This window comes from Corvus moneduloides, chromosome 3, assembly GCF_009650955.1.
Source record: "Corvus moneduloides isolate bCorMon1 chromosome 3, bCorMon1.pri, whole genome shotgun sequence".
Classification (NCBI taxonomy): Eukaryota; Metazoa; Chordata; class Aves; order Passeriformes; family Corvidae; genus Corvus; species Corvus moneduloides.
Genome location: NC_045478.1, coordinates 107875531 through 107900818, shown reverse-complemented (window position 1 = coordinate 107900818; position 25288 = coordinate 107875531). Strand labels below are relative to the sequence as shown.

At 45.0% G+C, this 25288-nt stretch overlaps 1 protein-coding gene and 1 long non-coding RNA gene across 4 annotated transcripts; one reads left to right on the top strand and one right to left on the bottom strand.

Moving 5' to 3' along the window:
- The first annotated feature begins 329 nt into the window (after nucleotides 1-329).
- Nucleotides 330-19312, top strand: PSEN2 (presenilin 2). Of its 2 annotated transcripts, none has more exons than XM_032103273.1 (11): nucleotides 330-429; nucleotides 5767-5962; nucleotides 6692-6921; nucleotides 7884-8025; nucleotides 8888-8955; nucleotides 9770-9990; nucleotides 10837-10935; nucleotides 12652-12729; nucleotides 14323-14442; nucleotides 14959-15077; nucleotides 16878-19312. In XM_032103273.1, exons 2-11 carry the CDS (start codon nucleotides 5819-5821, stop codon nucleotides 17031-17033), a joined length of 1377 nt encoding a protein of 458 aa, XP_031959164.1. In that variant the 5' UTR covers nucleotides 330-429; nucleotides 5767-5818; the 3' UTR covers nucleotides 17034-19312. The 2 variants fall into 2 exon arrangements, with proteins under 2 accessions (XP_031959164.1, XP_031959165.1); XM_032103274.1 differs by lacking the exon at nucleotides 330-429 and adding an exon at nucleotides 1080-1249.
- LOC116441415 lies at nucleotides 14276-24756 on the bottom strand. Of its 2 annotated transcripts, XR_004239060.1 has the most exons (3): nucleotides 23323-24756; nucleotides 20703-20758; nucleotides 14276-14758 (listed from the first exon to the last, which is right to left on the bottom strand). It is a non-coding gene; the product is annotated as an uncharacterized LOC116441415 (long non-coding RNA). The 2 variants fall into 2 exon arrangements; XR_004239059.1 differs by lacking the exon at nucleotides 14276-14758 and having other exon boundaries at nucleotides 20627-20758.
- Between the last annotated feature and the right edge of the window lie 532 nt (nucleotides 24757-25288).

Below are 25288 nucleotides of genomic sequence, written 5' to 3'. Positions count from 1 at the left end.
CCATCCCTGGAGGTGTTCAAGGCCAGGTTGGACGGGGCTTTGAGCAATCTGGTCTAGTAGAAGGTGTCCCTGCCCTTGCAGGGGGTTGGAACTGGATGACCTTTAAGGTCCCTTCCAACTCTAGCCATTCTAGGACTCCGCGTGACCCGAGACGGACGCTCGGCCCGCTCCGCCCGCACCGCCCCACTATGGCGGCGCCCCCGCCTCACAGACCGCCACCGGGCAGCGGGAGGGCGGGGACAGGCGCCTTCCTATTGGCCGAGCCTCTTCCCGTTCTTCTCTTCTATTGGAGGAGAGTGGCCCGTAGGCGGGGACATTCGCTGAGCGACAGCTGTGGCGGCGAATGGGCGGGAGCTGCCGTCCCTCCCGGCCGGCGCTGGGGCGGGAGCCAATGGGAGCGGCGGGGGGCGCGTGCCGTGCCGGCAGCAGGTAAACAGCGGGGCCGGCCGGGGCGCGGGATCGGGACCGGGATGGGGACGGGGATGGGGATGCAGGATCGGGATCGGGGTCGGGATTAGGATCTTCTGCCGGCGGGATGCTGTGGGCTGTAGATGGGGCGGGACGGGACGGGCCGGGCCTGGCCTGGCCAGCCGCCGGCGTTCGCGCGGGGCCTCGGGATCGCCGCGCTCCCGGAGCTGCCTGTATCTCCGTGTGTGTATCTACGTACATATGTATGTTGTTATATAGGTGCATGTTATATATATATAAATACATACTTCCATGTGTGTTTGTGTATGTACGTGTGTGAAAATATCTGTACACCTATTTCTCCTGGGCGGTGGCGGTGTTGCTGCCTGCCATCCCGGCTTTCATTTGGAAGCGCCTCCGGCATAACCTTCAGAGGCAGCCAGATTTTTAAGCGTTCAGAAGGGCAGCTGGGGAGCAGGAACATCTGCATGGGAGCAAGGTCTCCTCTGGCCTCCTGCAAAATCTCTGCCTGGCAGGGTGGGGCTTGTCGTGGGGTTTTTTTCCCCCTTTTTTTAAATGTAGGTGTTTGTTGTCTGTGTCTCCAGCCAGGCTGGCCGTGCACTTGGATGAACAGGGAAGCAGGGAAGCAGTCCCAGCCCCGCTGTGTGCCTGTGTCCCCTTGGGGGCCCAAGGGAAAACAGCCACTCGGGTAGGACACAGGAACTCAGCCCCAACACAGGTGTCCTTGGATGTCCCCGAAGTGTCACCTCCAGCCCCTGCTGGCTCCGATGTCCTCAGCAGTACTGGGACCAATGCGAGTTGCTGCTCCCGCATGTGAAGTGTGAGCCGGGCTTTGAGGTTTTACTTGTGTTGAGTAGTTCTGCAGGGCTATGGTGCCTTTATGCAGTGACAAGCAGTTGGCTGATAGAGTATTTGGGCTCAGTGCTGGCAAAATAATCTTTCTGACCCTCTCGGGGAGGGTCTGATTTCAGCTCTGCCAGCAGAATCGCCCTTTGGGGCTATGTGTTGTGCCTTTCTTGCGGGACAAGAGAAAGCAGTGCTAGTTCAGCCAGAATGGAGAAAGAAAGCTACAAATCTTTTCAACTTCCCATATAATGTTGTGTTTTGTTATTTTTGTGTTCTGGGGCTGAAAGTGAGTGGTATTTGCACACTGAGATGGTGTTCCAAGTCCCCTGGCATTTTAGCAGCGTGCCCATTCTGACTTTATTTATTGGCAAGAACCTAGAAATCCTTCCTCCTAATTTTGGCCCCACCACTTAGGATTTCTTATAAGTTTGTTTCCTTCTCTTCATATTTACCGACAGCAGTGGTTGCTACAGCCAAAACTTAGGAGAACATCAGGCTGTCAGTATCATCCCAAAGCTTTCTCTTGATCTAAACATAGCAAAGAGAATACAATTCTCTTCATCTAATTGCCATCAAAGAGAACAATATGTATAAGGAGAAATTTTAACTCTCAAGTGGATAATTAAGTATTCTGCCAGGCTATAGCAGCTGTTCTGTGCATTGTAGTGGTATTATTTGTGATGGATGAAATGCAAAGCAAAGGATTTGGATTGTTTGCAGTATGAAAATAAAAGGCAAACTGAGGCTAGATCTTAATGTTAGTGAACTGGCCCAGTTTAATCAAAATCCATAAGCTGGTTTATCACAGCTGAGGAAAGAGGTTTCTTGCATGAAGGACATCTGGAAAAAGAATCAGTGACTCCTGCTTCCCTTCAGGATTCACAAGACTGCTGTAAAGCAGGAGTAATTGTATTCCCACCTCAACTCCTCTAAGAAGCACTTACTACTGACCTAGTTTTTGTCCTCTTTCACTTTTGCCGTACAGTTTTGAGAGTTGGGTCATTTTGCTTTGAAGCATTGTATGATTTTTTGAATGGGACCTGATGGTTGGAGAGGCAGAGAGGAGAACGTTGCCTGATATAACTTAGTGCTTCAGTTTGATGATGGACTGGGACTTCATTCAATGTATTTGGTAGACCACACTCTAAAGCTTTCTGTGAATACAGATACAGCTTACATTTGTCTCAGTGCTCCATGTTTTCCACTCCTGAGCTGTCCTTCCCCACTTTTTCATCTCAGCCTGGAAAAACAGTCAATAGGCACAGATGTATTTGCTGTCATGTGCATGAGTAGGAAAGAAGGCTCCCTTGCTTTCCATTATGGTGTATGCAGCATCCTTTTGGCAGGCGGAAATCATCTCCACAAGATGTTTTTCCTCAGTTTAAGTAGTTAAATGAGACCAGAAAACAATGTGGCTTTGTAACACCCATGTCTTAGCTACCTGGTGCTCTGTGGCTCCCTTTTTGTTTGACAAGCAAGTCCCAGGCTTTCTGTTCTTTCCCTCTGCTCGGCCCAAAGGGTGCTGTTGTGCTGGGCATGTGTGTGACAGTGACCAGGCTGGTCCTTCCTCCCCTGGAGGTCAGACTGCTCAAACCACAGCTCTCTCTGGCAGCCAGCACAGCTTTGGTGCCGGTTCAAAGTGCACCTCTGATGAATAAATAGTGGCATTAGACAAAATCCCTGCTGAGTCCATGGTGGGGCAGAGGGGGAGAGCCAGTGTTCCTGCCTCTGTAAACCATATGTCCAAGGCTCCTGCTTAGATAAGAGTCACAAAGCCATGCTGCCAAGGGTTTTGCAGACCTGAGGTGAGGGTGGGCTGCTTGTCTGGGAGTAAGCAGAGGGCTTGTCACCTTAAGGCTCAACCCTACTGGAAGGGGGATGCACAGTGCTCTGTATTCCTGGTGTGAGCGCTGCCACTGGGGCTGCTCCCAGAGCCTCTCTCAGGGCCAGCCCTGCTGGGACCTGGCTCTGTGACAGCAAAGGGAAACAGGTGCCTCACTGTCTTTTCAAAAGCACTACCCAGCTGATGAGCACCTGGTGTTGGAGGGTGGGGGGACAACCCCTTTGGCAGGACAGTTTAGATCAATCTAAGGCAGCTGTGACTTCGGTGTCTGCTTGTTGCTGCCAGATCGCCCTTGCTACCTCTCAAGGCTGCTCGAGGCTTTCTAAGGCATTGAAATACAAGCGCTAGCCGGTATAAAGCTGAAAAGATACCTTCCACATCTGCTCCTGTAAAGTCTTGGATTTACTGGGGTGTGTTTGTGTCAACCCTCACTGTGTAAACAAGGGACAGTGAAGCTGTATTCAGGTCTGAATCTGCTTGCTGACCAGAAATATCATGGCACCTTTGCATGTCCATATACTTGCTGGGGGAGCATAGGAGGAAATGTCCTTAAAATTGGCTGTATTTCAACACGAGTTTATTTCTTCCCATGTAACTGTGAAGGTTAGTAATTGGCACTGTGGTTTTGCTATTGGTTTAACCCCTCCAGTGGGCGTAAGTAGGGTGTTGAAAGTAGGGTAATTGGCTGCCCCTTTTAAATCCTCTGCAGAATTGCTCTCTTTATGTAGCAAAAATGATTTCTTAAATAATGTGAGAAGAAGTTATTCAGTATTTTCATTGGGTTGTTAAAACCTAAATATTTATCCCAAACTATCAGTGAGTAAATCTTTATTTATCTCCTCCCTGGTCTCTGACATGGGCAGAAGGTTTTGAGTTATTTAAATTCCATAGGTCACAGATCCTGTGGCATGCATAACTTATCCTGTTCTTCATCCAGAAATATGTCATGATGGAATGACTTTATATACCTGACCTCTTTTAAGACCTAAATCCTGTAACTGGAGGAGAGTCTAGTAACCCAGCTGTAAATTGTGAGCTGCCATGTGCTCAGTCAAAGGAGTGTGTTAAGCATCCAGAGAGGAGATTTTGGTCTCTGTAAGAAATAAGCACACAAGTGTTAAGCAGCTCACTTGGTAAGAACACAGGATTACTATGAAGCTGGTAGGCCTGGTGTAAGGGTTAGCCCTGTTTTGTTTCCTATAACTGTACCACTTTTATCACCAAATGAGGAACAAAATGATATGAAAAAGCATGAGAAGCCAGGGGAGGTGCAGATGTCTGAAAAAATGTTTCACTTTGGTAGATTGAGTTGATGTTCTAAAATTTCTTGAAGATGCAGATATGTTGAGGAGGCTGTGAAAGAAAGGGGGATCTCCCACTCCTCCCTCTTTCCCTTCCTCCAAAGTGAATTTCAGTTTCTTCAGTGAGGAGCAAGAATATCTTACATATCTTCAAAGTATCTATTCTGCCGTCTCAAGACAGTAGGGTGTGCTGGTTGGGCTGTGAATGTATGATTCAGATTTAAGTGACTGTATCCAAATCACGTGGCTTCTTCAGCTTCCTCTTCTATTTCCTGAGACACAGGAGCTTGGGTAAGGTTCTGTAGAGGTGTTCTGGTAGATATAACTGCTTACAGTGCATTAGAGGTATAGTTTCACTTGTGGACGAGTGGCTGAGTATCAGAAAGTGATTAATTACTTGCTTTGTTAAGCTGACGTAATAAATGCTAGAAGGAATTTTCCTATCAGCTGTATTTAAAACTTCCTGAAATCCCGATTTTTAAGGCTGTTCTGCAGTGTTCAGGGCAGTGTACCTTCTCCCTCTGGTGTCTAGAAAGAAGAGCTGTTCCTTTCCTTCCTGCACTGTGTCACTGCTTTGTCTGCTTTTCTGCATAGCAATAGGTGAAAAGAGGCCAAGCATTTTTAGCCCCCACATTTATTTTCCATGGTTTTGCCCATCCAAGTAGTTTTGCTTTTGATCACAAGACAACATAATTGTTCATAATAATTCTGTGATTCTGTGATAAGGGAAAACCCACAAGTGGCTGTCCATAGGAGATTGGTCTTTCCCTTGCTATGCAAACCTCTCTTTGTCCATGGGCAAAGAGAAGCACTGCTAATAAAATTCATCTGGTTAATAAACAGTCATAAGACAGCATGTAGCTCCTGATTAGTGGCTTATGTAAAGCTGAGACTTCAGGTTACTAAGAAACTTCTGCTCCTTGCTGATGCTCGCGGGAGTGTTGTGTAAGAGCTGAGCTCTCTGAGCTTCCTGACAGGCAGCCCGTGTATGAGGTGAAGCTGTGTTTGGCCCCTGCCAAACAAACACTGCGTGCTGAGAAACCTCCTTTGTGGAAGATAAGGTGTACTGATGGGAGAGGGGAAATAGAGGCAGCAAGCGTGAAAGCTGTGGCAAATACAAAGTTTCTTCAGTGCTGCATTTTGCTGATCTCTCTGCCTGCAGCAGTCCCAGCCACTTTAACAGAATGGATTGTCATGCCTGGGTGGGGGCAGGATAAATCTGCGGTTGGGAGAAGATGGAGCTGCATGGCATGCTGGAGCTTCCCTGCTGAATCCTCTTCAGACTTGCAGTTTTTTGCAGTGTGGTGCTCACTGTTTTCTTCCCCTCTGCTCTGCTTGTCCCCACAGCCTTGAGTAGTGCTTGGCTGTGCCCTCCTGAGGTCTCCCTCGGAAAGCGGCGATGATCACGTTCATGAACAATTCGGACAGCGAGGAGGAGCCCTGCAATGAGAGAACATCCCTGATGTCTGCAGAGAGCCCTCCAGTACCCTCCTACCAGGATGGCCTGCAAGCCTCAGAAGCAGGGGAAGCACAGGCACATAGGGTAGGTGCGTGTCCCTCACGGGGACATGGGGTGTGGTGACAGAAGTAGTCCTGCTACCCCTCAATCCCTCCTACCAGACTGGCTTCTAGGATTGGCTTTGGTCAGTGTTGTTTCCCTGGTGTCACTCTCAGCCAGCAGCAGCACTGCCTGTTGCCATTTCCTCCACTCTGACTTTTTCCCCATTTTTATCTCCATATATACTCCTCCCTTTTCCTTCCTTTTGGTAAAGATACAGGCTTTTAATCAGGACCTGATGCACATAAGACTGTTGCAGGATATCCTTTTTAGCCTTCTTGTTTTGCCAGATACCCTTTGTCTGCTCTGGTCAGATGCAGCTAATGTTAGAATAGAATCTAGTCCAGGTGCCAGTGAAGCAGCAGGATAAAGCAAGCACAGCGTTGTTGGGAGAGGAGGAACATGTCAAGCTTATGTCACTTCAGATGACATTTTTTCTATCTAGTTCTGGGCATCTTGTCCTTTATGTTCATATGTCCATCTATATATTTGCATTGGAAGAGGCCCTTAGATACTTATGTTATTGGTTTAAAAACTCTGTTGCAACCTGTTTGCAATGGAATTTCTAATTGTATTGTTCAGTTGGTACCTGTCTATTAGGACTCAGCTGCTATGCTGTGGTGGCCTACAGCAGCCCTGTGAGATATGATGGAATCAAGCTTTGAACACAAAGAAAAGAAGCATCTTAACATATTTGCTAATACTTCTTTTCAGAAGAGGCGAGCAGGCAGCAGCCGTGGCCCGAACAATATCGCTGGTGGAGAAATGTCTGGCTCGGGTGTTCCAGTGAGAGAAAGCGCCCTAGAAAATGAAGAGGAGGAACTGACTCTGAAATATGGAGCAAAGCATGTAATCATGCTCTTTGTGCCTGTCACCCTTTGTATGATTGTTGTCGTCGCCACCATAAAGTCAGTGCGCTTCTATACGGAGAAAAACGGGCAGCTGTAAGTGGGGTCTGCAAACAGCCTGAGTATGTGGGACCCCCTGCTCCACACACACGCTCTGTGCATGCAGAGTGCTTCCTTGGCAGGCTGGGAGAAGCTTTACACAGGTAAAGGTGGCTGTAGAAACATACAGAGAGCTTACTAAAGTACGCTACGTTCACCTGTGCAAGTTTTTCCCATACCTGCATTATACTGATTCGTTAGCACTGTCATTTAGGGTGCCCTGAGTGAGGCCTGTGAGCAGCATAATAATGAAGCTGCTTCATTCTGCAACATAAAAGGCCCAGGCTGAACTCCTAGGCTGTTCACTCCACTAGTTGGCAGCAATCAGGGAATAGCATGTTCATTTGGATGAGTGTCTCATTTCCTGGTGATATTTCTGGTTCCTAAACACTCATGGCGTGGATACGTAATTCCATCCAGCTCTTGCTGACAGTGCCTGGCTCCTGGGGCTCTGACTGTGCTTCATACATGGGGTGGAGAAAGGGGGACCATGGTCCCTTGAACTGAATCAAACAAATCAAAATGGGGGGAGGAGTGTAGGGTGGTGAGAAGGGATAAAAGAGTCCAAGACTCTCCTACCAAGTGTGGAAAGAAAGGGTGTCCACCATTTCAGAACAGCACCTGGGAAGTATCCTTATAATTATCATGGAGAGGTTCCAGAGCATGCAATAAAAATTCATGGCCTGCAGAGCACTTACTAAAATAAAGCATTTATACTCTAGGTCTTTTTGCTTAGAGCTCTGCCAGCCACAGCTGCTATGTAGGAATGTGCTTTTGAAAGCGACCACTAATCTTTAGTTGATAATTGAGCCCAGCCCCTTCAGAGGCTACATCTCATGTTTGCTGTCCTTGGCAGTCCAAGCTCCCTTTCTTTCCCACACACAGAGAGGTCTGGTTTTATCTGGGACAGGTGCTTAGAAGAGAATATATATACTTCATACTTTTGCTTTATCCTGCAGGATTTACACCCCTTTCAGTGAGGATACCCCATCTGTGGGCCAGCGTCTCTTGAACTCGGTGTTGAACACCATCATAATGATCAGTGTCATCATTGTCATGACCGTGTTCCTAGTGCTGCTCTATAAATATCGCTGCTACAAGGTAAAGCATTCATGCCAGAGCCTTTTCCACCTATGTGCTGTGAGCCTGGGATCAAAAGGGCCTTGCATGCCAGTGAGAAACAACAGGCACTGCACTGCCTCGTCCTCATCTTGGGCACAGCAGGAATGACTGTGCAGAAGCCTTTGTCAGTGGTGGCTCTGAATAGGCTTTGCTATTATTTTGTTGCTAATGGCATGCCCTTAAAAGCAAGGTCTACTTTGTGTTATTCAGGTCTGAGTTTTCTGCATCTGATCCAAATGCTTTGCCATTTGTACTTATGGACTAAGTTGTACCATTTACTGTGAATGCCTTCTATTAGGACATTTCAGACAAGCCTTGTGGAAACTGGTATTATTCCTGCCTGTAGAAGCTCTGGTGGAAGAGCACAAGGCTTGGAGGGAAAGGCACATTCAGGTTCTGTGGTGCCCAGGGAGTTCGTACATGTGGTACCAGCCCAGCATTTGAGCTCTGGCCATTCCTGCTTTTTAAGCTTGTCTCAAAGTTGGATTTTGTTTTACAGCCTTGGGCAAACCCCTCCTCCTTCCTAGCAAACAGAAAGAATGTGGTCACCTGTGTGAGCTAGCAGCCAGTATGGATACCCATGAAAATGCTTGGGACAGAAACTGAAAAAAACCCTAACCAACTGAAACCCAAACCAGCTAAAACCCTAAGAGACAGAATATAAAATGAAACTGGGAGAACTGGCAGGAACTGGCTGTCCCTCCTCCCTCACTGACCATAGGGAAGGCAGGGTCTATGGACACTGGAACAGGAGTGCAGAAGGAGACTGTCAGGCTGCAGTTCTGTGATCTGTGCAGGGGTAACAGCCCCTACAATCACTGTCTCTTCTTGCCCTTGATAGTTCATCCATGGCTGGCTGATCCTGTCCTCTTTGATGCTGCTCTTCCTCTTTACCTACATATACCTCGGGTAAGTGGGAATGGTGCAGGTAACCTGGCAGTTCAGGGCTCCTTCACCTCTTTGCTGAGAATTCCCACTTTGAACAAGAAAAGGAATGTCTCCCCTTCTCCAAATGGACATTTAAGTGCTGTTAGAAGAAGACAGCTTTCTTTTTTAAAAAGTGGAAAAGAAGGTCTTTAATAGTCAATGCTTGATTTTACAAGAATTGCTGGGAAGTGGTACCGTGAGCATGAAATGAACAGGCTGAACCTTCTGGTACAGAGGCCCTAGATTATACATTGAGAAGCACGTGGAAAGGAACTTTATGTGCTGAGTTGCTTCTCTGATTTGTCTTTCTTTTTTCTTACACAACATTGTTTCAAGCTCACTCCCTCAGCTCCCAGCTCAGGTGAAAGGAAACTTTCAACTTGTGGGTGACATTTGTTAAGACTTTTTCATTTTTAACTGTGAGCATATTGCACCTGGTCAGATGACACTGACAGGACTTCTTTCCTCTAGACAGTCATGTAGCCACAGGCCTATGCTCAGTTAAGATTTGAAATCCTGCTGGTGCAAACCCTTGGAATCGCTGTTGAACCGAGGACTAAGGCGGTGTGGTGCTGGTCTGCATCCACACACACAGCATCCATCTCAGGCAGGAGGAACAGAGAGCTTGGAGCAGCAACTGGCCAAAGGGCAGGTTCCCCTTTCATGATGAGTTGCTCTATTCTGCTTCCTCCTGGTGTAGTTGGGGGCTTGTTTGTTTAAGTACAGCCAGTGGGATGCTTCGCATGTCACTTGCTTTTACTGCTTTTTATAGCTAAATTTTCTTGTTGTATTCCAGTGAAGTATTGAAGACGTACAACGTGGCCATGGATTACCCCACTCTGTTCATAGTCATCTGGAATTTTGGAGCTGTTGGAATGATTTGCATCCACTGGAAAGGTCCCTTGCAGCTCCAGCAAGCTTATCTCATTATGATCAGTGCTCTAATGGCATTGGTGTTCATTAAATATCTACCTGAGTGGTCAGCATGGGTGATTCTAGGTGCAATCTCCATCTATGGTAAGTCTGGGTTGTGACTCTCAAGGTGTGGCTCCTGGAGAGGTTACTCGGAGGCAATCTCAGGACTTTGTATGTTCTTAAAAAAAACCAAACCCAACTTAATGGTGCTAAGAGCTTTAGAAAGAGTCAGATGGGCAATTAAGTTGATTCCCTGCCTTGTCTCTTGCTAACTTGATTGTGTAGGTAGTGTACTTCTACTGGGTCTTTCAGAGTGGATCACCAAGTCAGGGAAGGACTGAAGGACTGAACCTCACCCAACTGCGTGGTAGGGGTGGTTGGATTTTTATCAGTAGCAGGCCTGACAGTCTTGCAGGTTTTGTTTATTGTTATCAAAAGATCATGGATTTTGGTATGAGTTATAAAGTTTCAAGAGAACCTGCAGAACGAGAGGGAAGAGATCTGATGGAGGAGAGAGGGTAGGCAAAGAGGTACTGGACCAAAGGCCTTCCTTCATTCTTGTGAAACACAGAGCCATGTATGCAGTGATGGATTGTGGAATGTGAACAAAGCACCCCCACTCCTCTTCTAATTAAATTTAACATGTCAGTGAAATGCTGCTGTCTGCTTTCAAAGAACTCATGTGGTATTCTCAAGGGGCTTTTTATAGGATTAGCACAGTGAAAACTCTTATTATTACATTAAGGCTTGGAGATGGTATTTTAAGTGAACAGCACTTTCAGGGACTAGAACAGCAAGAGTTATGCAAAGTGGTAGAAAGTGCCATTCAGGAAATCATCTGGTTTATATGGATAGATGTAAATTTGAGGGGAGAATGTCTTCTTAAAGATAAAGACTGTAAAACATGCATGACAGTTCAAGATGAGATTGGTCCTTTTCTTTCTGCAGATCTGATGGCTGTTCTCTGTCCCAAGGGGCCACTGAGGATGCTGGTAGAAACTGCACAGGAGAGAAATGAGCCCATTTTCCCTGCATTAATATATTCCTGTGAGTAAGATTACAATGTTAATGTTTTTAGCCAGATTATGAAACTATTTCTGTGTCAAAGCAAAGAGCACTATCTTAGCTCTTTCTTGCCTTAAGAATGGTGCACTTTATGTTCTGGAACAGACCATTTATAGAAGGCCTTGTGTATCAGTTACAATGTTGCTAACTCTAATTAGCCAAAGGGAGCCCACATTTATCTTGTGAAGCTGCATGTTCAGAAGCACATTTACCCTTTCATGAATATAGTGCAGAATACGCCTCTTTCTTCCTGCAGACAAAAACCTGTGTGAGGTGAGCAGCAGTGTTTGCCAAGTTCTGTGATTAGGTGATGCTCCCTCAATACATTTATTCCTCATGGGTATGCTTTACACACTTTAAACATGTGATGAAGCTCCATGCTTCCTGCAGCCCCCTCTTGCCCTCTGTACTGTACAGATGGCAGTGCTTAAAATTTATTTGCTTGTTCGTTGTTTGGCTCCTCGCTTATCAAAGGGCTCCATTCCAAACAGAATCAGTCATCTCTTTCCTGGCTTTCTTGGGCTGTTTAACTACCACAGTGTCTGGTGCCTTTATCTAGAGGTGTCCACAGACAGGAGACTCAACACTCATGCGACCTGGACTTAAGTGCTTCATGGACCTCAGTGACTTTTTCATTACATCACCTTTAAGATGAAGGGTTATTCCCAAATGTTTGGTGCTAAGTTGAGGATGCCTACAACCTGACTGTTTTTTCTTCAAGCATTTAATGTTACATAAATGCTTTTATGTGTTCCAAGCAGAGTCTCAGTTCACCTCAGCTGCCCTCCCTTTTACAGGAGATTCTGTCACACTGACAATCTAGATGAAATCTCTCACATATTTTAGTTAACAAAAAGAGTTTTCCTAAAGGAGAATGCAGTTCAGCAAATGATAAATACCGAACAAAAAGTTGTTGTGCAGAACATCAGTGTCTCCATTGCAAGACCATGTTCTGTGGCTCCCTCTAGATGCAAAAACATCACCTTGGCTGAGCTCGTTGTGGAAAAGCAGGCACTATGTTTGCCTTGGCTTATTTTGTTTATCTTAGCTTCTATAAAAACAGGGAGACTGATGCACACTTAAATAAAAAGCTGATTTGAGTTCCCTTCTGCTGATTTCAGAATGACGTGTATTCCTTTTTAAATTAGGGATCCATCCCAAGAATAAACCCCTAAACATCGGTTGCTATTGGAACCAAAACAGAAATAGGCAATATTTTGACAGGATGGAACCAAAACAGGCAGACAGAAAACTTGCACTCTGACAACTCCTGTAATCCCTTGCTCGTGTGCTGTACCTTTAGCAGAACACAAGTAAGCTGTGTTAGTTAACCTCTGGTTACCTTTTGAATTACCATAATTCCCTGGGAAGTTGTTTTCTTTGAAGAAAAGAGCAAGAAATCAGGAAGAAAACAAAGGAGATGAGGACGCTAGTTCTGGAATTTTGCTTTCTTTAATCCACAGAGAAGATTTTACTGACTCTTAGCTACTTGTGCTCTGGGACTTTCTTAAAGACTGAATGGATGCATTGCCTTGGCTTTCTCCCACCTTGCTGTCTCAGTGCCTAGGGAAACCAACTGAGTGTTTTAAAAGCATTTACAGGGCCAAGGGTTTGTATTTTTAGGGACAGCTAAATACTTATTTCCTCTGAGCTATAGTGGCCAATGTTTTATGCAGCCAATTACTTTCTTTCTTCCAGCTGCTATGATGTGGACAGTTGGAATGGCAAAGCCAGACACAGCAGCAAGAGGAACAAGTCAGCAGACATGGGATGCAGGTTTGTTTGCATGTCATTCTTCCATACAGAGCACTGTCCTACAGAAATAATGAATATGTTTGAGACTGAAAGTAAACATAAGCCCCTGAATCCTGATGGATGCATTTTTTTCAGTGTTGTTACTTGCAGAACTCAGTGTTGTTCAGAAACCTGCTGTTAGGACTGGCAGCTAAGATGACCGGACAGTGTAGGAAGCTCCACTATTCAGGTCACTTTTATTTAAAAAAAACCCAACGAAACAACAACTCAAACAGAAGTTGATGTTCAACTCACACCTTTGGTGTACTGAAGTCAAGGATGAAAGTGGGATGGGGGGGGTTATCATTTTCCTCACTGGGGGTGGTAAATTACAACATTGGCTCCTAAATGTGATAGTGATGAGCTGGTGAACTTCAGTGTGTTGCATTCAGACCAGTGCCATGGAGCAAGTGTACTTTTACCTCCCTGTAAGTGCAATATGGCTCTTTACCCTTGGGTACAGTCCTGTGTTAAGACAGTTACCCACCAGCAGCTGTTGTGATCCAAGTTTACATTGTAGCTGGTTCTGTGGTCATTTGGGTGCCTTTGCTTTTATCTCCTTGAGATGCAAATTAAACTGCAGCTTTAAGGTCAGTGAATAAAATCTTACTTGTGGTTTTGGGAGGACTTCCCATCTAGTCCTGTTGCACTTCAGAGATGACAATACCTTTGAATGTTAAAGCAATACATGTGTGCAAAGGTTTGATAACTGAACATGCTGCTTATTTCAGGATAAAGCAGCTGACATACCAAGGAATGGCAGGGACACAATCCTGCTGTGAAACAGGGCACAGAGCAGGCACAGACTACATGCTGAGGGGTACAGAACACTCTGTGGAAGCTCTGTGTGTCCCAGATCACAGTCTGCTTGCACCTGCAGCAGCAGCAACCTGTCAGACTGACAGGGACTGAAGTGTTTGTAAGAGCTACTGAAAAATAGGAACTGTCAGATAGAGGCATGTATCACAGACTGGCTGCTTGCAAAAGTACTGCCAAAGGCTCTGTCAGATGTGCTTTAACAGGGGGGAAAAAAAAGTTACATTTGTGAACAATGAAATGTGTCTGCTTTCTACATGTGAACAGTCAGCTCCAATGTCAGTGTGACTCAGGACTTCTCTCATAAATGGCAGTCCTCTTAGTCATCCATTTTTATCATATGACTAGTTAGGGAATACCTGAGCACCTCCACCCCAAAGGTATAACACTGTGGGAATGCACATTAACTTTAGTGGGTTTTACTTGTCATTCTGGCCTGTGCGGAGCAGTGCTAGGTCTGTGAACGTGCTCACTTGTTAAAGCCATTGAGCTCCTGGGTGGCTGCCAGAGAAGCTGGGAACTTGCACCCTTCTGACTGTTCCAAGCAATAACACAACGTGTTTCCTCAAAGCCACTAAATGTCTCTGCTTCAACTGGTCCTGATGGTCACATCTCCAAGAGATAAAGGGTTTATCCATTGCAGGGCAGCTTCACAGGAGTGTGGATTTCATGCACTAAAACACATTATAAACGTAGCTGTCTCTTGTGTTTCTTTTTTTTTTTTGTAATCCACTCTTGGCCTGTATTTGTGGAACCAAGCTGAGGATGGGAGAGAACACCTCAGGAGCCCTTCACATGCAGAGTCCCAGATGTCAGAGACGAGGAGTCCGGTGCCAACCCGCCCCGTCACTTCTTTAGAGGAGCTTGAGGAGGAGGAAAGTAAGGGAAGCTTTATACCTTGTTTGCAGTGCAGTCAGAGCCTGACATTTTTACTCTTTGTGGTTAACACTCTGTTACCTAGTTTGGTCTAATCAGAGTTAATTTGAAGAGTTGTGCTCACTGAGCAACAAAGATCTTGAGTCTTGACTGTGTATTACCTCTTGCTGCTGCAGGATCTGTTCTGGGATTGTGGTTCCAGTGACATCTGTTGGCTACGTGTACAATTGAAACAGTTCCTTCTTCCCCTTGACTCCTGTCCCTCTCTGTCCCTGTGCTTCCTCAGCTGGTTTATTTGTAAAGCAACCCAGGGAAGCACCTCAGAGAATGAGGGAGAACAAAAACAATTAGTGGGAGGAGGGGCTGGAAGTCTCAGTCTCCTTGGGAATGTGTGGGTCCAGGCTGGTAGCCAGGACTAGGAACCTTTACCTGCTCCCCAAGGGACAAGAATTTGTTTGGGAGGAAGCAAAACAGGAGGCTCAGAATTAACACTTGTTTTCTTTCTCCACTTCTTTCCAGGGGGTGTGAAACTGGGCCTTGGAGACTTCATATTTTACAGTGTGCTTGTTGGGAAAGCAGCTGCCACAGCTAGTGGAGACTGGAATACAACACTGGCCTGCTTTGTAGCCATTCTCATAGTAAGTGAGCAGCTTTTAAAAGGTCTGTCACACCCTGTTCAGCACAGCAGTACCAGCAGCTGAGCACTGCTAAATCAGTCCAGGTAACATGCCAGATATTTAGGAGTGCTCTGTCTCTAGGCTTCAAACAGCCACTGCAGCAGAATGATCCAGGCTAATCAGAACAGAACCAAGCGTGGAGATGGTGGGGGTGAAGCAGCCCCAGGGAACTGCTGGTGTGTTTGCTGCAGCCACAAGAGTCAATATTAGGAACTCCACACTGATTAGCAAGTGTAGTTGAAAAGGTTAACTCCGTTATGCTGAGGGGAGCTGATAGATAAGAGGGCGAAGACCTCTCTTACTCTACTATTTGAACTTGAAAAAATGAGAAGGAAGGAGACTTAAATCCATGGAAATTATCAGTAAGAGCAGATGACTAACATACTCTTAACTGCTAAAGGAGTCAGTCCTGCCAGGTCTAATGAACACGCAGTCAAGCTTCCACCTGGGTGGACAATAATTACTCTGCACTTTCTGTTTACCTCAACATCCTCATGGAAACTAACCAGAAAGGCAACAGCAGGATTTTTAGAAGGTAAAAGAAAATCAATTACTGTGTCCTTCTTTGGCCCCCATTTTCCTACTTAGATCCCACGCACAGTGCAAGTGACACTTTCACTTGTGAAGACTGTGCACCAAAAAGCATGAAAACTAGAAATGAGCTGCATTCAGTGTAGCTTGCTGACCCCACAGATCAGAGAAACCCATAGGATCACCAAGCTCCATATGCTGTAGTCCAGCACAGAGTCCCTTTGCTGGGGGAAATGTTCTTGCTCATCCATCTTGGGAGGCCAAATGCCCCATTCTGTGTCTTTTTTGGTGCTGTTAAAACTTGTTCTGTCTCCTTTTGCAGTTTCATAATCTTGCTGCTACGTGACTTTCTGGTTCCCAAAAATGTCCCTCCAGTTTCCCAGCAGTAAGCACATCTTAAAAGGGAGATGAGATTTAAAGAGCAGGTGTAGGCCAGATGTGGTCCCTGAGAGAGTAAGAAAAGAACTACAGGCTCAGGTGGATTGTAAACAAATTTGCAGTCTAGAAACACTGATGAAAAAAAAATTTCAAATCCTGTCTGCTGTTCTTTAGCTAGTGGATATTTTTGGAGCCCAGTGTCTTTGAAGTTTTGTCATCATGGAAGAATTAAAAAGGGCTCTGAAGAGAGAAGGAATTAATATCTAAAGGCACTTAGCCATACTATCTACCCAGAATATACAACAGCTTCCTCACATGCTCCATAAAGCAGATCTTGGCCTGCTACCCAGATAAAACCAGAACTCACCCATTGTAGTAAGCAATCCAGACAAAAGAACAGCAGTGGATATTTGATATCGCTTGGTTGGTTTTTTGTTTGGTTGGGTTTTTTTGTTGTTTCTTTTTTTACCCTAAGGGACCTTGTAAGCTGGGAATATAAGTATGATTTAAGTGCTTTTGTCTGCTGGATCAGTGCTTCATTCATAATGGCACAGAATAAGCAGTAAAATAATCTGTAAAGCAGTTAACCTCTCAGGGTCAGCTGTACCTCTGCATTTGCTGTTTATACCACTTTCTCAGCAGAGAGCTGTGCTCAAGATTGCTGAGGAGAAACCTGGCCAACTTGTGTGGAAGATGAAGCTGTGGGCAAATACACATAATGCTGCTGGTAGCTCAGGCTGGCTACAGTGCATATAGATAATTTTCTGTATGTTGGCTTGTTGGTGACAGATATTTCTGGTTGTCCTACTATTATAATACTCCTTGTGTTTTTTATTCTCTTCTCTCTGACAGGGTTTATGCCTAACACTTTTACTACTGGCTGTTTTTAAGAAAGCACTGCCTGCTCTTCCCATCTCCATCACCTTTGGCTTGATCTTCTACTTCTCAACAGACAACCTTGTGCGACCATTCATGGACACCCTGGCCTCCCACCAGCTGTATATTTAGAAGAAGTGGGAGTTAGAGGATTCTTTTTCAAGCTTTGCTGTGAAGTATGGTACAATGTTTGGAATAGGTCATAAAGTTTTTACACTTAGTGCCATATATTTGTAAGGAAAACACTAATTCCGTGACATGCTGTGTACTAAAAATCTAATAGTTACGTGTTGAACTGAGATTTTTCACAGGACTCTTGGTGAAAAGCCTGGCTCCTTGCTGATGTCAGAGTGTTACTTTTATTTTATTTGATGTGCACAATGGCTGTTTTGAGCACAGAAACCTGTATGTGGCATGGAACACTGGAGAGGTGAGGGGTCTGATCTTCCAGGAGCTAAGTAAGGTGTTTTAGCCCTGGAACTGCAGTCAACTTTAACCATACTCTAGAATTTCTAAGTCTTCACACATTTGAAGTGTTGTGCAAACACGAGGTGCAAGTGATTGGAAAAGCACAGCAGGCAGCATGCACAGAGCAGTGTGAGCATTAGAGAAGTGAGGCTGAACCTCTTACACTGGCTGCTGTGCACACAGCATCTGTTGAAATTACCCCAAAGGCCTGTTTATTCTGACCTTAGTTAGACATAGTGAGCCATGAGGGATCGAGACAGGATGTCAGTGGTGGGGTGTTTGGAACATCAGGCTCCTGGCTCTCAGCACATCCACCACTGCAGCAAGCAGCTGGTGCAGGCAGGGCTGCCCCTTCCAGTGCATCGGATCCGCAGCGTGTGGAAACAGATACTGCTCTCTGCTCACAGCGTTTTATTTTTTAGGAAATATTTTTCTGGGTCCATACTACAATCCTGAAGGTAGAAATGACTGAAGAACTCCAGTAAATCAGACCTGTAACTTACTGTGTGTGTTTTTGGTCTCATTTCTGTGCATTGTTGTAACTACTCCAAAGGAGGATTTACCTTCCCTTTATTAAGAGGTCCTCTCTTACACTGATTGAGACTTGGTTTACCTAGGTTTTTGTACTGTTTAAAGATTATTTTTTTAATTACAAATCTCAAAATAGCTATTTAGTGTTAAAGGAACTCTTTTGGAAATATCCAGTCATAGTTTGTATCAAAATATTGGGGTGCAAACTTTAATCTGTTGTTGCATTACTTCTAGGAATAGCTATACACCCTCAAGTGAGTTCATTAAGAAAATCACAGTGCTTGATGTCAGTAAAAATATATATAGGAAACACTGAACCTTTATGTTTTGTCCACCTTTGAAAATAATTTTATTTCTACTCTTTCGAGTCAGTTTTTCAATAGTAGCCAAAGTTCTGTGATTTTTTTTTCTTTTCTTTTTACTTGTGTCTGTTCCTCAAACAAGCTCAGTTTTCTCTGACAGCTGATCAACGTCAGTAGATGTAACATTATGTGAGATTTTGTGAGTAATGCAATGTCCTTGAGAGACATAGAATTTAATTGCTGGAAATACTTTTTAGCTAAGGCTTGGAATTACACATTTCACATTTTTAATGTAGTGCTTTTTCCAATAGACCTGTTCAAGCTCATTTGCTTTGATATTTAATAAGGACATCACACAGGTGATTCAGACTAATTTTTAAAAAGTGCGTAAGGGTTTTTATGAGGTGTGTGTGTGTGTGTCTGTGTGTGTCTCAGTCTGAACAAGTGTAATTCTTGCTCTTTGTTTGTTTTCCATCTTAATTTCTCACATTTGCCATGTTTGAACTTAACAGCTGCAGACAGAGTTAACTATTACTAAAAGATATTTCCTTTGGAAATGTAAATCAGTAGAGCTTTGTTTGCTGATTTTTATGGTTTATGTGAGAGTTGCTTTTTCTGTTTGCTTGTTTGCGTTTGTTCTTTTCAACTAAAACAGTTATGGGGCCAAATGGGACTAGAATCACTGGCAAACACGATTTTACTTTTTGCATTGCATGGTGTAGAGAGGATGTGAATTATTTGTATATACTGAAAGAAAAATCCTGCTTGGCTTATCAGGGCTGTAGCATATTGTTAGAAGCTATTTCTATGAAAGAAGAGTTGGTACTTGAAGGAAACTGGGAGGGAAACCTTCACAGCAGAAAACAAGCTTGCCAAAGACTGGCCTTCCACTGAGCAGTTCTGCAGAACTCACAAGAGTTGTAATTTAAAAGGTAACTGAGCAAGAGATTCTGGCAGTGCAACAGAATGTATTGGCCTGGTGAGTGATAGGAGTATCTCATGGATATACTGGAATGGTTACAATTGTGTAAAAGTTCATATGTATTTACTACAAATATATATTTATGTTTGTGTGTGTATATACACCCAGACACGCAAATTTTAAAATTACATGGACCGATTTCTCATCTCTTTGGACATTTTCACCTGTGCATAAAGTGGAGTTTTGTTCGTGATGCTGACGTTGTGCAGCGTGGCCTAAGATGTGAAATGGAGAGGGCAGGATTTACTCTACTCATAATTGGTTACTACGTGAGATACTGACTCAGTGAGCTGGCATCTTGAGTGAGCAAAGCATTTGTCTGCCTAATGTGTTCATTCACCGGTATCCACTTGCTGCATGCTCTGAAGAAATCCTCCTGTCCCACTGATGTGCATCCCTGAAACAGCACAGCTGCCAGGTACACTGGGGTGACACCTTTCTTGATGCTGGTGTCACCCAACATCTGAAGTCCTATAGGAGGTGCCGTGTGTTGGCATTTTCCTGTGTGATCCCAGTCACACTCACCCCTCCTCTCCAGTCTGAAATGAGTGTTTCATTGCATCTGGTCTCAAATGTAGCTAGGGCATACATCAGTCTTTAAGATCTAAGATTGAAGCTAAGTCCATGAACAAAAATGTAGTGGTGAGCCTGCCTAATGCAGCCCCCCAGTGAAACTTTTGGTGGGAGGTCTGGAGTTGTTTTGTCTAAATGTCTGCTGTGTGTCAAAGACTGGAGATGAGCTCTGCCCTGCGAGGATGCACAAGAAGTAGCACAGTCATAATGAAAAAGCCAGAAACAGGATAGTTCTTGCAGAAGCACACATTTCATTTGATACCCATGGTCTCTTTCATAAAACCTGACTTCAGGCTCTTTGTTCTTGCCTTCATAGGTACTTCAGTTAATCCCACTGTGTTTGCTTTCCTCTGCCTTGTAACTCAAACTGGGTTTTGGTTTAAATTGAATATATAGGTGTTTGGGGTTTTTTAATTGCTTCCCTCAGTCCCTGATCTCCGTTTCTGCATTAGAAATGCTCCTTGGCAGCCACGGGAGGGCAGTAGGTCTGTGTGGAGAAGTACCAGCCATTTTGAAGTACTCTGCTCTGTACCCTTTGTTTTTCAGAGAGGCTGAAGGCCCTGGAGTCTCTTTCGTGGCAGGAAAAAAACCAGGCAGGCACCCCACACCCCAGTACAGCTGCAGTTTTGGCCCAGCATGGGAGAGACTTTCAGTGAGAACAAGCTCACACTGTACCAGAATTCATTTAAAACCAGCTGTTTTCAGTGTGGTGCCATGTTCAGCACTGCAGCCCTGGGTGAGGTGCTGCTGTGACATTGCACACTCCATTTTGTTTGGGTTCCCTCCCCCCCCTTTTTTTTTTTTTAATAAAGTATCCAGTCCTAGTTTGACTCCTCAAAGCCCCAAGCATAAGTCAGGGGCTCCTCCAGGCATTGCTAAACTCAATTTATTACATAAAGATTTCTTCTGAGCATCTTCAAGAAGAAAAGGAATAATTACACTTACTGATTTGTCATTCTTCTTCTCACTTCCAGTCTCCTATCCCAGTAGGTCTTGCTAATCTGGGGGGAAAAAAGAGTACACAGCTGTCATTCCAGCTCTTGGCACTGGGAAATCTAGGGACAAGCTAGATAATGTTGGACAGGGCTTTGAGCAACATGGTCTAATGGAAGGTGTCCCTGCCTGGAACTAGATGGTTTTTAAGGTCCCCTCCAACCCAAACCATTCTATGATTCTCTGTATCCTCAGGAGGACCAGGGGATATCTAATTTTCTTGAACTCAGTTGTTTTATAAGAAAGCAGCCTGGAGAGATGCGGTATCTTTGCCAGAAGCTGTCCCGCCACACTATTTGTATGCCCTCTAACACACCTTGCATTCCTCACTGAATTTATCCTTTCTCCCCCTGCCCTCAGTCAGATAAAGTGATGTGAGCTTTTCCCATTCTACAAGTGGGAAACAAAACAAGAGAGCAAATCATAGAATCAGAATGGTTTGGGTGGGAAGGGACATTAAAATCATCTAGTTCCAACCCTCTCCTATGGGTAGGGACACCTTCTACTAGACCAAGTTGCTTTATCCAGCCTGGCCTTGGGTACTTCCAGGGATAGGCATCCACAACTTCTCTGGGCAACCTGTGCCAGTGCCTCACCACCCTCACAGTAAAGAATTTCTTCCTAATACTGAATCTAAACTTACCCTCTTTCAGTCTGGAGCTATTCCCCCTTGTCCTATCACTACATGCCCTCATACAAAGTACCTCTCCCTCTTTCTTTTGGGCTCCCCTCGGGTACTGGAAAGCCACATGACCATGCTGGGTTTAAGCTTGGATACATAAGGAAGATCTATCCACAGAGAGTTAGATCAGGGCATCAAACACCATCACACATGTTACTATTATTTCTTTTCTACATATTCCTTTGCTGCAGGTTTGCTATTACCCATCTTTTGCCACTCTAAATGCAAGATGTTTGCCCTGAGCACTGAAGGAGTTAAGTAAATATGAACTGTTGTCTTCTTTGTGCAACACATTTGACAGGTGCCCAAGAGCACAGTTTGGGAGGTGTCAGTGCTCAGCACTATTTGTGACTCAGTATTAAAAAGATATAAATAAACAGAGACACTGAAGTGGAACTAGCTAAACTCCTTGATACAGAAACCAGAGACAGGTACAGGGCCAAGTAGTTGGAATGGAAGTTTTCCAAAACCGGGAACTGTTTGAGCCCTATCAAATGCAGCCTGATGTAAGTGACAGCTCCCAAGGCCAACTCGGGATTAGATCTGTGCAGAAATAAATGCCAGGAAGCCTGGCACTGCTGAACTTGCCTTGCAGAAGGGGGTGGAGTAGGAAAAGCATTAGGCCTATTTTCTCCTGGATCACTGGTTTCTATGATTTGAAGGAGACCTTGCTCACCCTGGTATAAAATATGAGTAACTCACCAGCTAACTTGCATTTAAGCAGACCAGGAACAATGTATTAAGTGAAAGTGTGGAAAACTGATCCAGCCTTTTTAACTTATGCCATACCATCTTCAATCTCTACAAAGCTTAATACAAGCATTTAAAATGTTCCCTGATTTCACGGAGCTGCATCTGTGTATGAAAGAATGTGAGCCTTCCTTGAAAACTGGTGTAAGACGAGCAAGATCCCTGGAGCTGAAGGTAGGTATTCAGGATTATTTTAAAAGCTACCTATCCTGTGTACCAACAGATAGTTAGTAGCAATAAAATGCCAGTAGCATTAACAGAAGTGTTCTGAACAGGAATGTCATCCCTTTATCAAGCCAGAAAAGACATGCCCTCTCTTTAAGCCCCTACCAAATACAGCCTTTGTCTCATTCTGGGAAGTTCAGATTTGAGCTATTTTTGTTCCCCAGCTATTGTGCTAATACTCTTCCTGAGTGTTCTGTTGAAGTTTCAAAAGGCATGAAAACTGTTTAACTTTCTTCTTTAATGTGGAAAAGAATTGTCCTAATTTCTGTCCCTGTGTGATTTGGGTGGGCAAGCAAGAATGAAATGGCAAATGCACCAAATGAGGACTTAAGCAGGATGGGGAAATGAGGGCATTTAGCATGTAAAGGGTTAAGGCACCTTCTCTGCTAACCGTGGTAGGTAGCACTGCCATGAAGTAGGAGGGCTGCTGCAGAGCACAACAGTGAGAACACCTGTATTTCAGGAAAGGAACCCCATTTCCAATGCTGGGAAAGCAGACCACCAGCTGAACTGAAGCCACAGTTGCTACAGTGCATGGAGTGGATGGTGCAGGGTGTAGTCACTGTCTGGGCTGCATCCTTAGATACTGTACCTGGTGGGACTGCTGAAGGAAAGGATCATCTCTGTGCTCACACCTTGAGCTCCTCCAGGCTAGCAATCTCAGAAGTGTCTGAGAGTTGATGGGAAAGTGAACCTGCAGTGCTGGTTCTTAGCACTGCTGGGCCTGAAGGCAAACCCAAAATTTTCCCTGCACACTAGCACAGAGCACACTGAAATTACTCTGCTGTGCTTCCACTGAGGCTTTCCAAGCACTTCTTTAGGCATCAGGAGCACGACAGAGCAGAAGAGTGCCATTAGCCCTATTTTACAGATAGGAGTTGAATAATTTGCTCAGGGTCAAATGAAGGGCTTAACCTGGATGTCTGGAGCGTCTCTCAATCAGTCACTCCTTCCAGAGGCTCGTTAATTGCTGGTGTCTCCCTCTTAGTTGCACTCTGGTACGTGTCAGTCAGGATGTTCTGCCACCAGTGGGTCTCTCTGTCCAGGAATGCAGACACAGATGTAGATAGCAGAGGTTAGATTATGCAGTCCTGCTCAAATGGTCTCTGGAATTGGATTGATAGCCACAACAAAGCAGGAAAAGGGTCAGTCAGCATCCAAAGGTAGCAACAATCCTGCTTTCCTGTGCTGGTTTTGGCTTTTGGTTTTTGAAGCCACAACATCCCTGCAGACTGACTGCTAGAAGTAAATTGTCATGACTATCTGTGAATCATTGTCTGGCAAGTGGATGGAGGTTATGAGTTTGTCCATTTGCCACACAGGCACTCAGAAACACCCTGCAGCTTTCCATGTCTCCGTCCCACACCTTGCTGTGTTTTGGAGTAGCAAGGCAGGAGGCCAGGAAGCCAGAACAAGTACTGGGTTTCAGGGCAGTGAAAGAAAACACGGTGTCTTGGGGATGATGCCAGGCTAGGGCAAGGTGGCTCACTGCTCTCCAGCTCTGTGAGACATGGCGATGCCCTGCCAAAAGCTGGGGCAATGGCTGAGTTTGGCAGCACACTTTGCCATTAACCAGCAGAACTATGATGACTAGTGTTAATTCTTAGTTCCAGTAAAGTGTTCAGAAATAACCCTGTTTCCCCCATGTTCTCTGGCTCCAGCCCGCCTTCCTGCTTAGAACAACTCTGCCCAAACTGTTCAGATAACCCTTCTGTCCTTGGCAAAAGGCTTTTCAGAGCAGCTAAATGCAGGCAAAGGACTTGTTTCTGTTTGCCTAGCTTCAAAATTAATTTGCCATGTTTGCCCAGGGGGTGAATTGCTTTGCCAGTTAACATCTGTAACGTGAATCCTGGCTGGAAGCTACAAAGAACTGAGCCTTTCCACTTGTCCATGCAGGATCGATTGAGGTACATGTAAACAATCAGGTGCCAAGGCGAGAGAGCAAAACACCAAACTATGCAAGCCAATGCAATTTACAATGAGCAGAAACAACTGATCTGTCTAGCCCAGACAAAGAAGAATTACAGACTGGGTAATGTTTAACTGAGTCCAACAGAAAAACAGAAATGCCATATTCTTGAGGTACACAGCTGCTAGTCAGGCTGCTGTATTCTTCATCTCGTTCAAAATGGCTTTGCTCAACACTCATAAAAAGCACTGTTGTGCAACACAATTTGAACTGGCAAGTATAATATTGTGAATGTTTTACTATATCAATTGCTAAGGTGGCAGGGGCAACAGTGCCTGTCCTTGCCCTGCACTGTCCCACACACTACCCAAAGACAAGGACTGGTATCCTTTTCTTCCATTTAGTGCTTGTATCTGCAGCCTCTTCACCTGGCACTGTCCTTCTCTTAACGTACTCCACCCCCACGGGCTCGTCTCCAATTCCCAAAGCACCCAGTACCCACTTGGCACCCACGTGGTGAAGTTTGGAGCAGAGGTGGGTGTCACGAGGCACAGCCATGCCTGGCGTGGTGGTGTTTTTATGGTGTTTTCATGGCACAGCCCTTTCTGGCAGTCTCCTGTCACTGAGGAACATGATGTGGCTTAGGCTTGTTGTGGCTTGTCACCACCTCACCCTGACAGTAGCACCTAGTTTTGTTTTATTTCATCACCTAAAGTGAGAAAAAGAATCCATGTACCTATATGCAAATTTCCACTTGTGAGAACACAATTGCAACCCTTCTTCTTCCCTGGTTGGAGAGAAAATCATGTTATCCAGCATGCTGAGCATGTGTGTGAGGGTGGAGGAGAGGAGCAAACCCCAGTGAATGACAATGAGGCTGTGATCTGCCTCACATCCCAGAGAAGAGAAATCCAGGAGCATACTGTTTAAAATGCCTGAAAAGTAGAATTGTTACCTTTGAGAGATAACTCT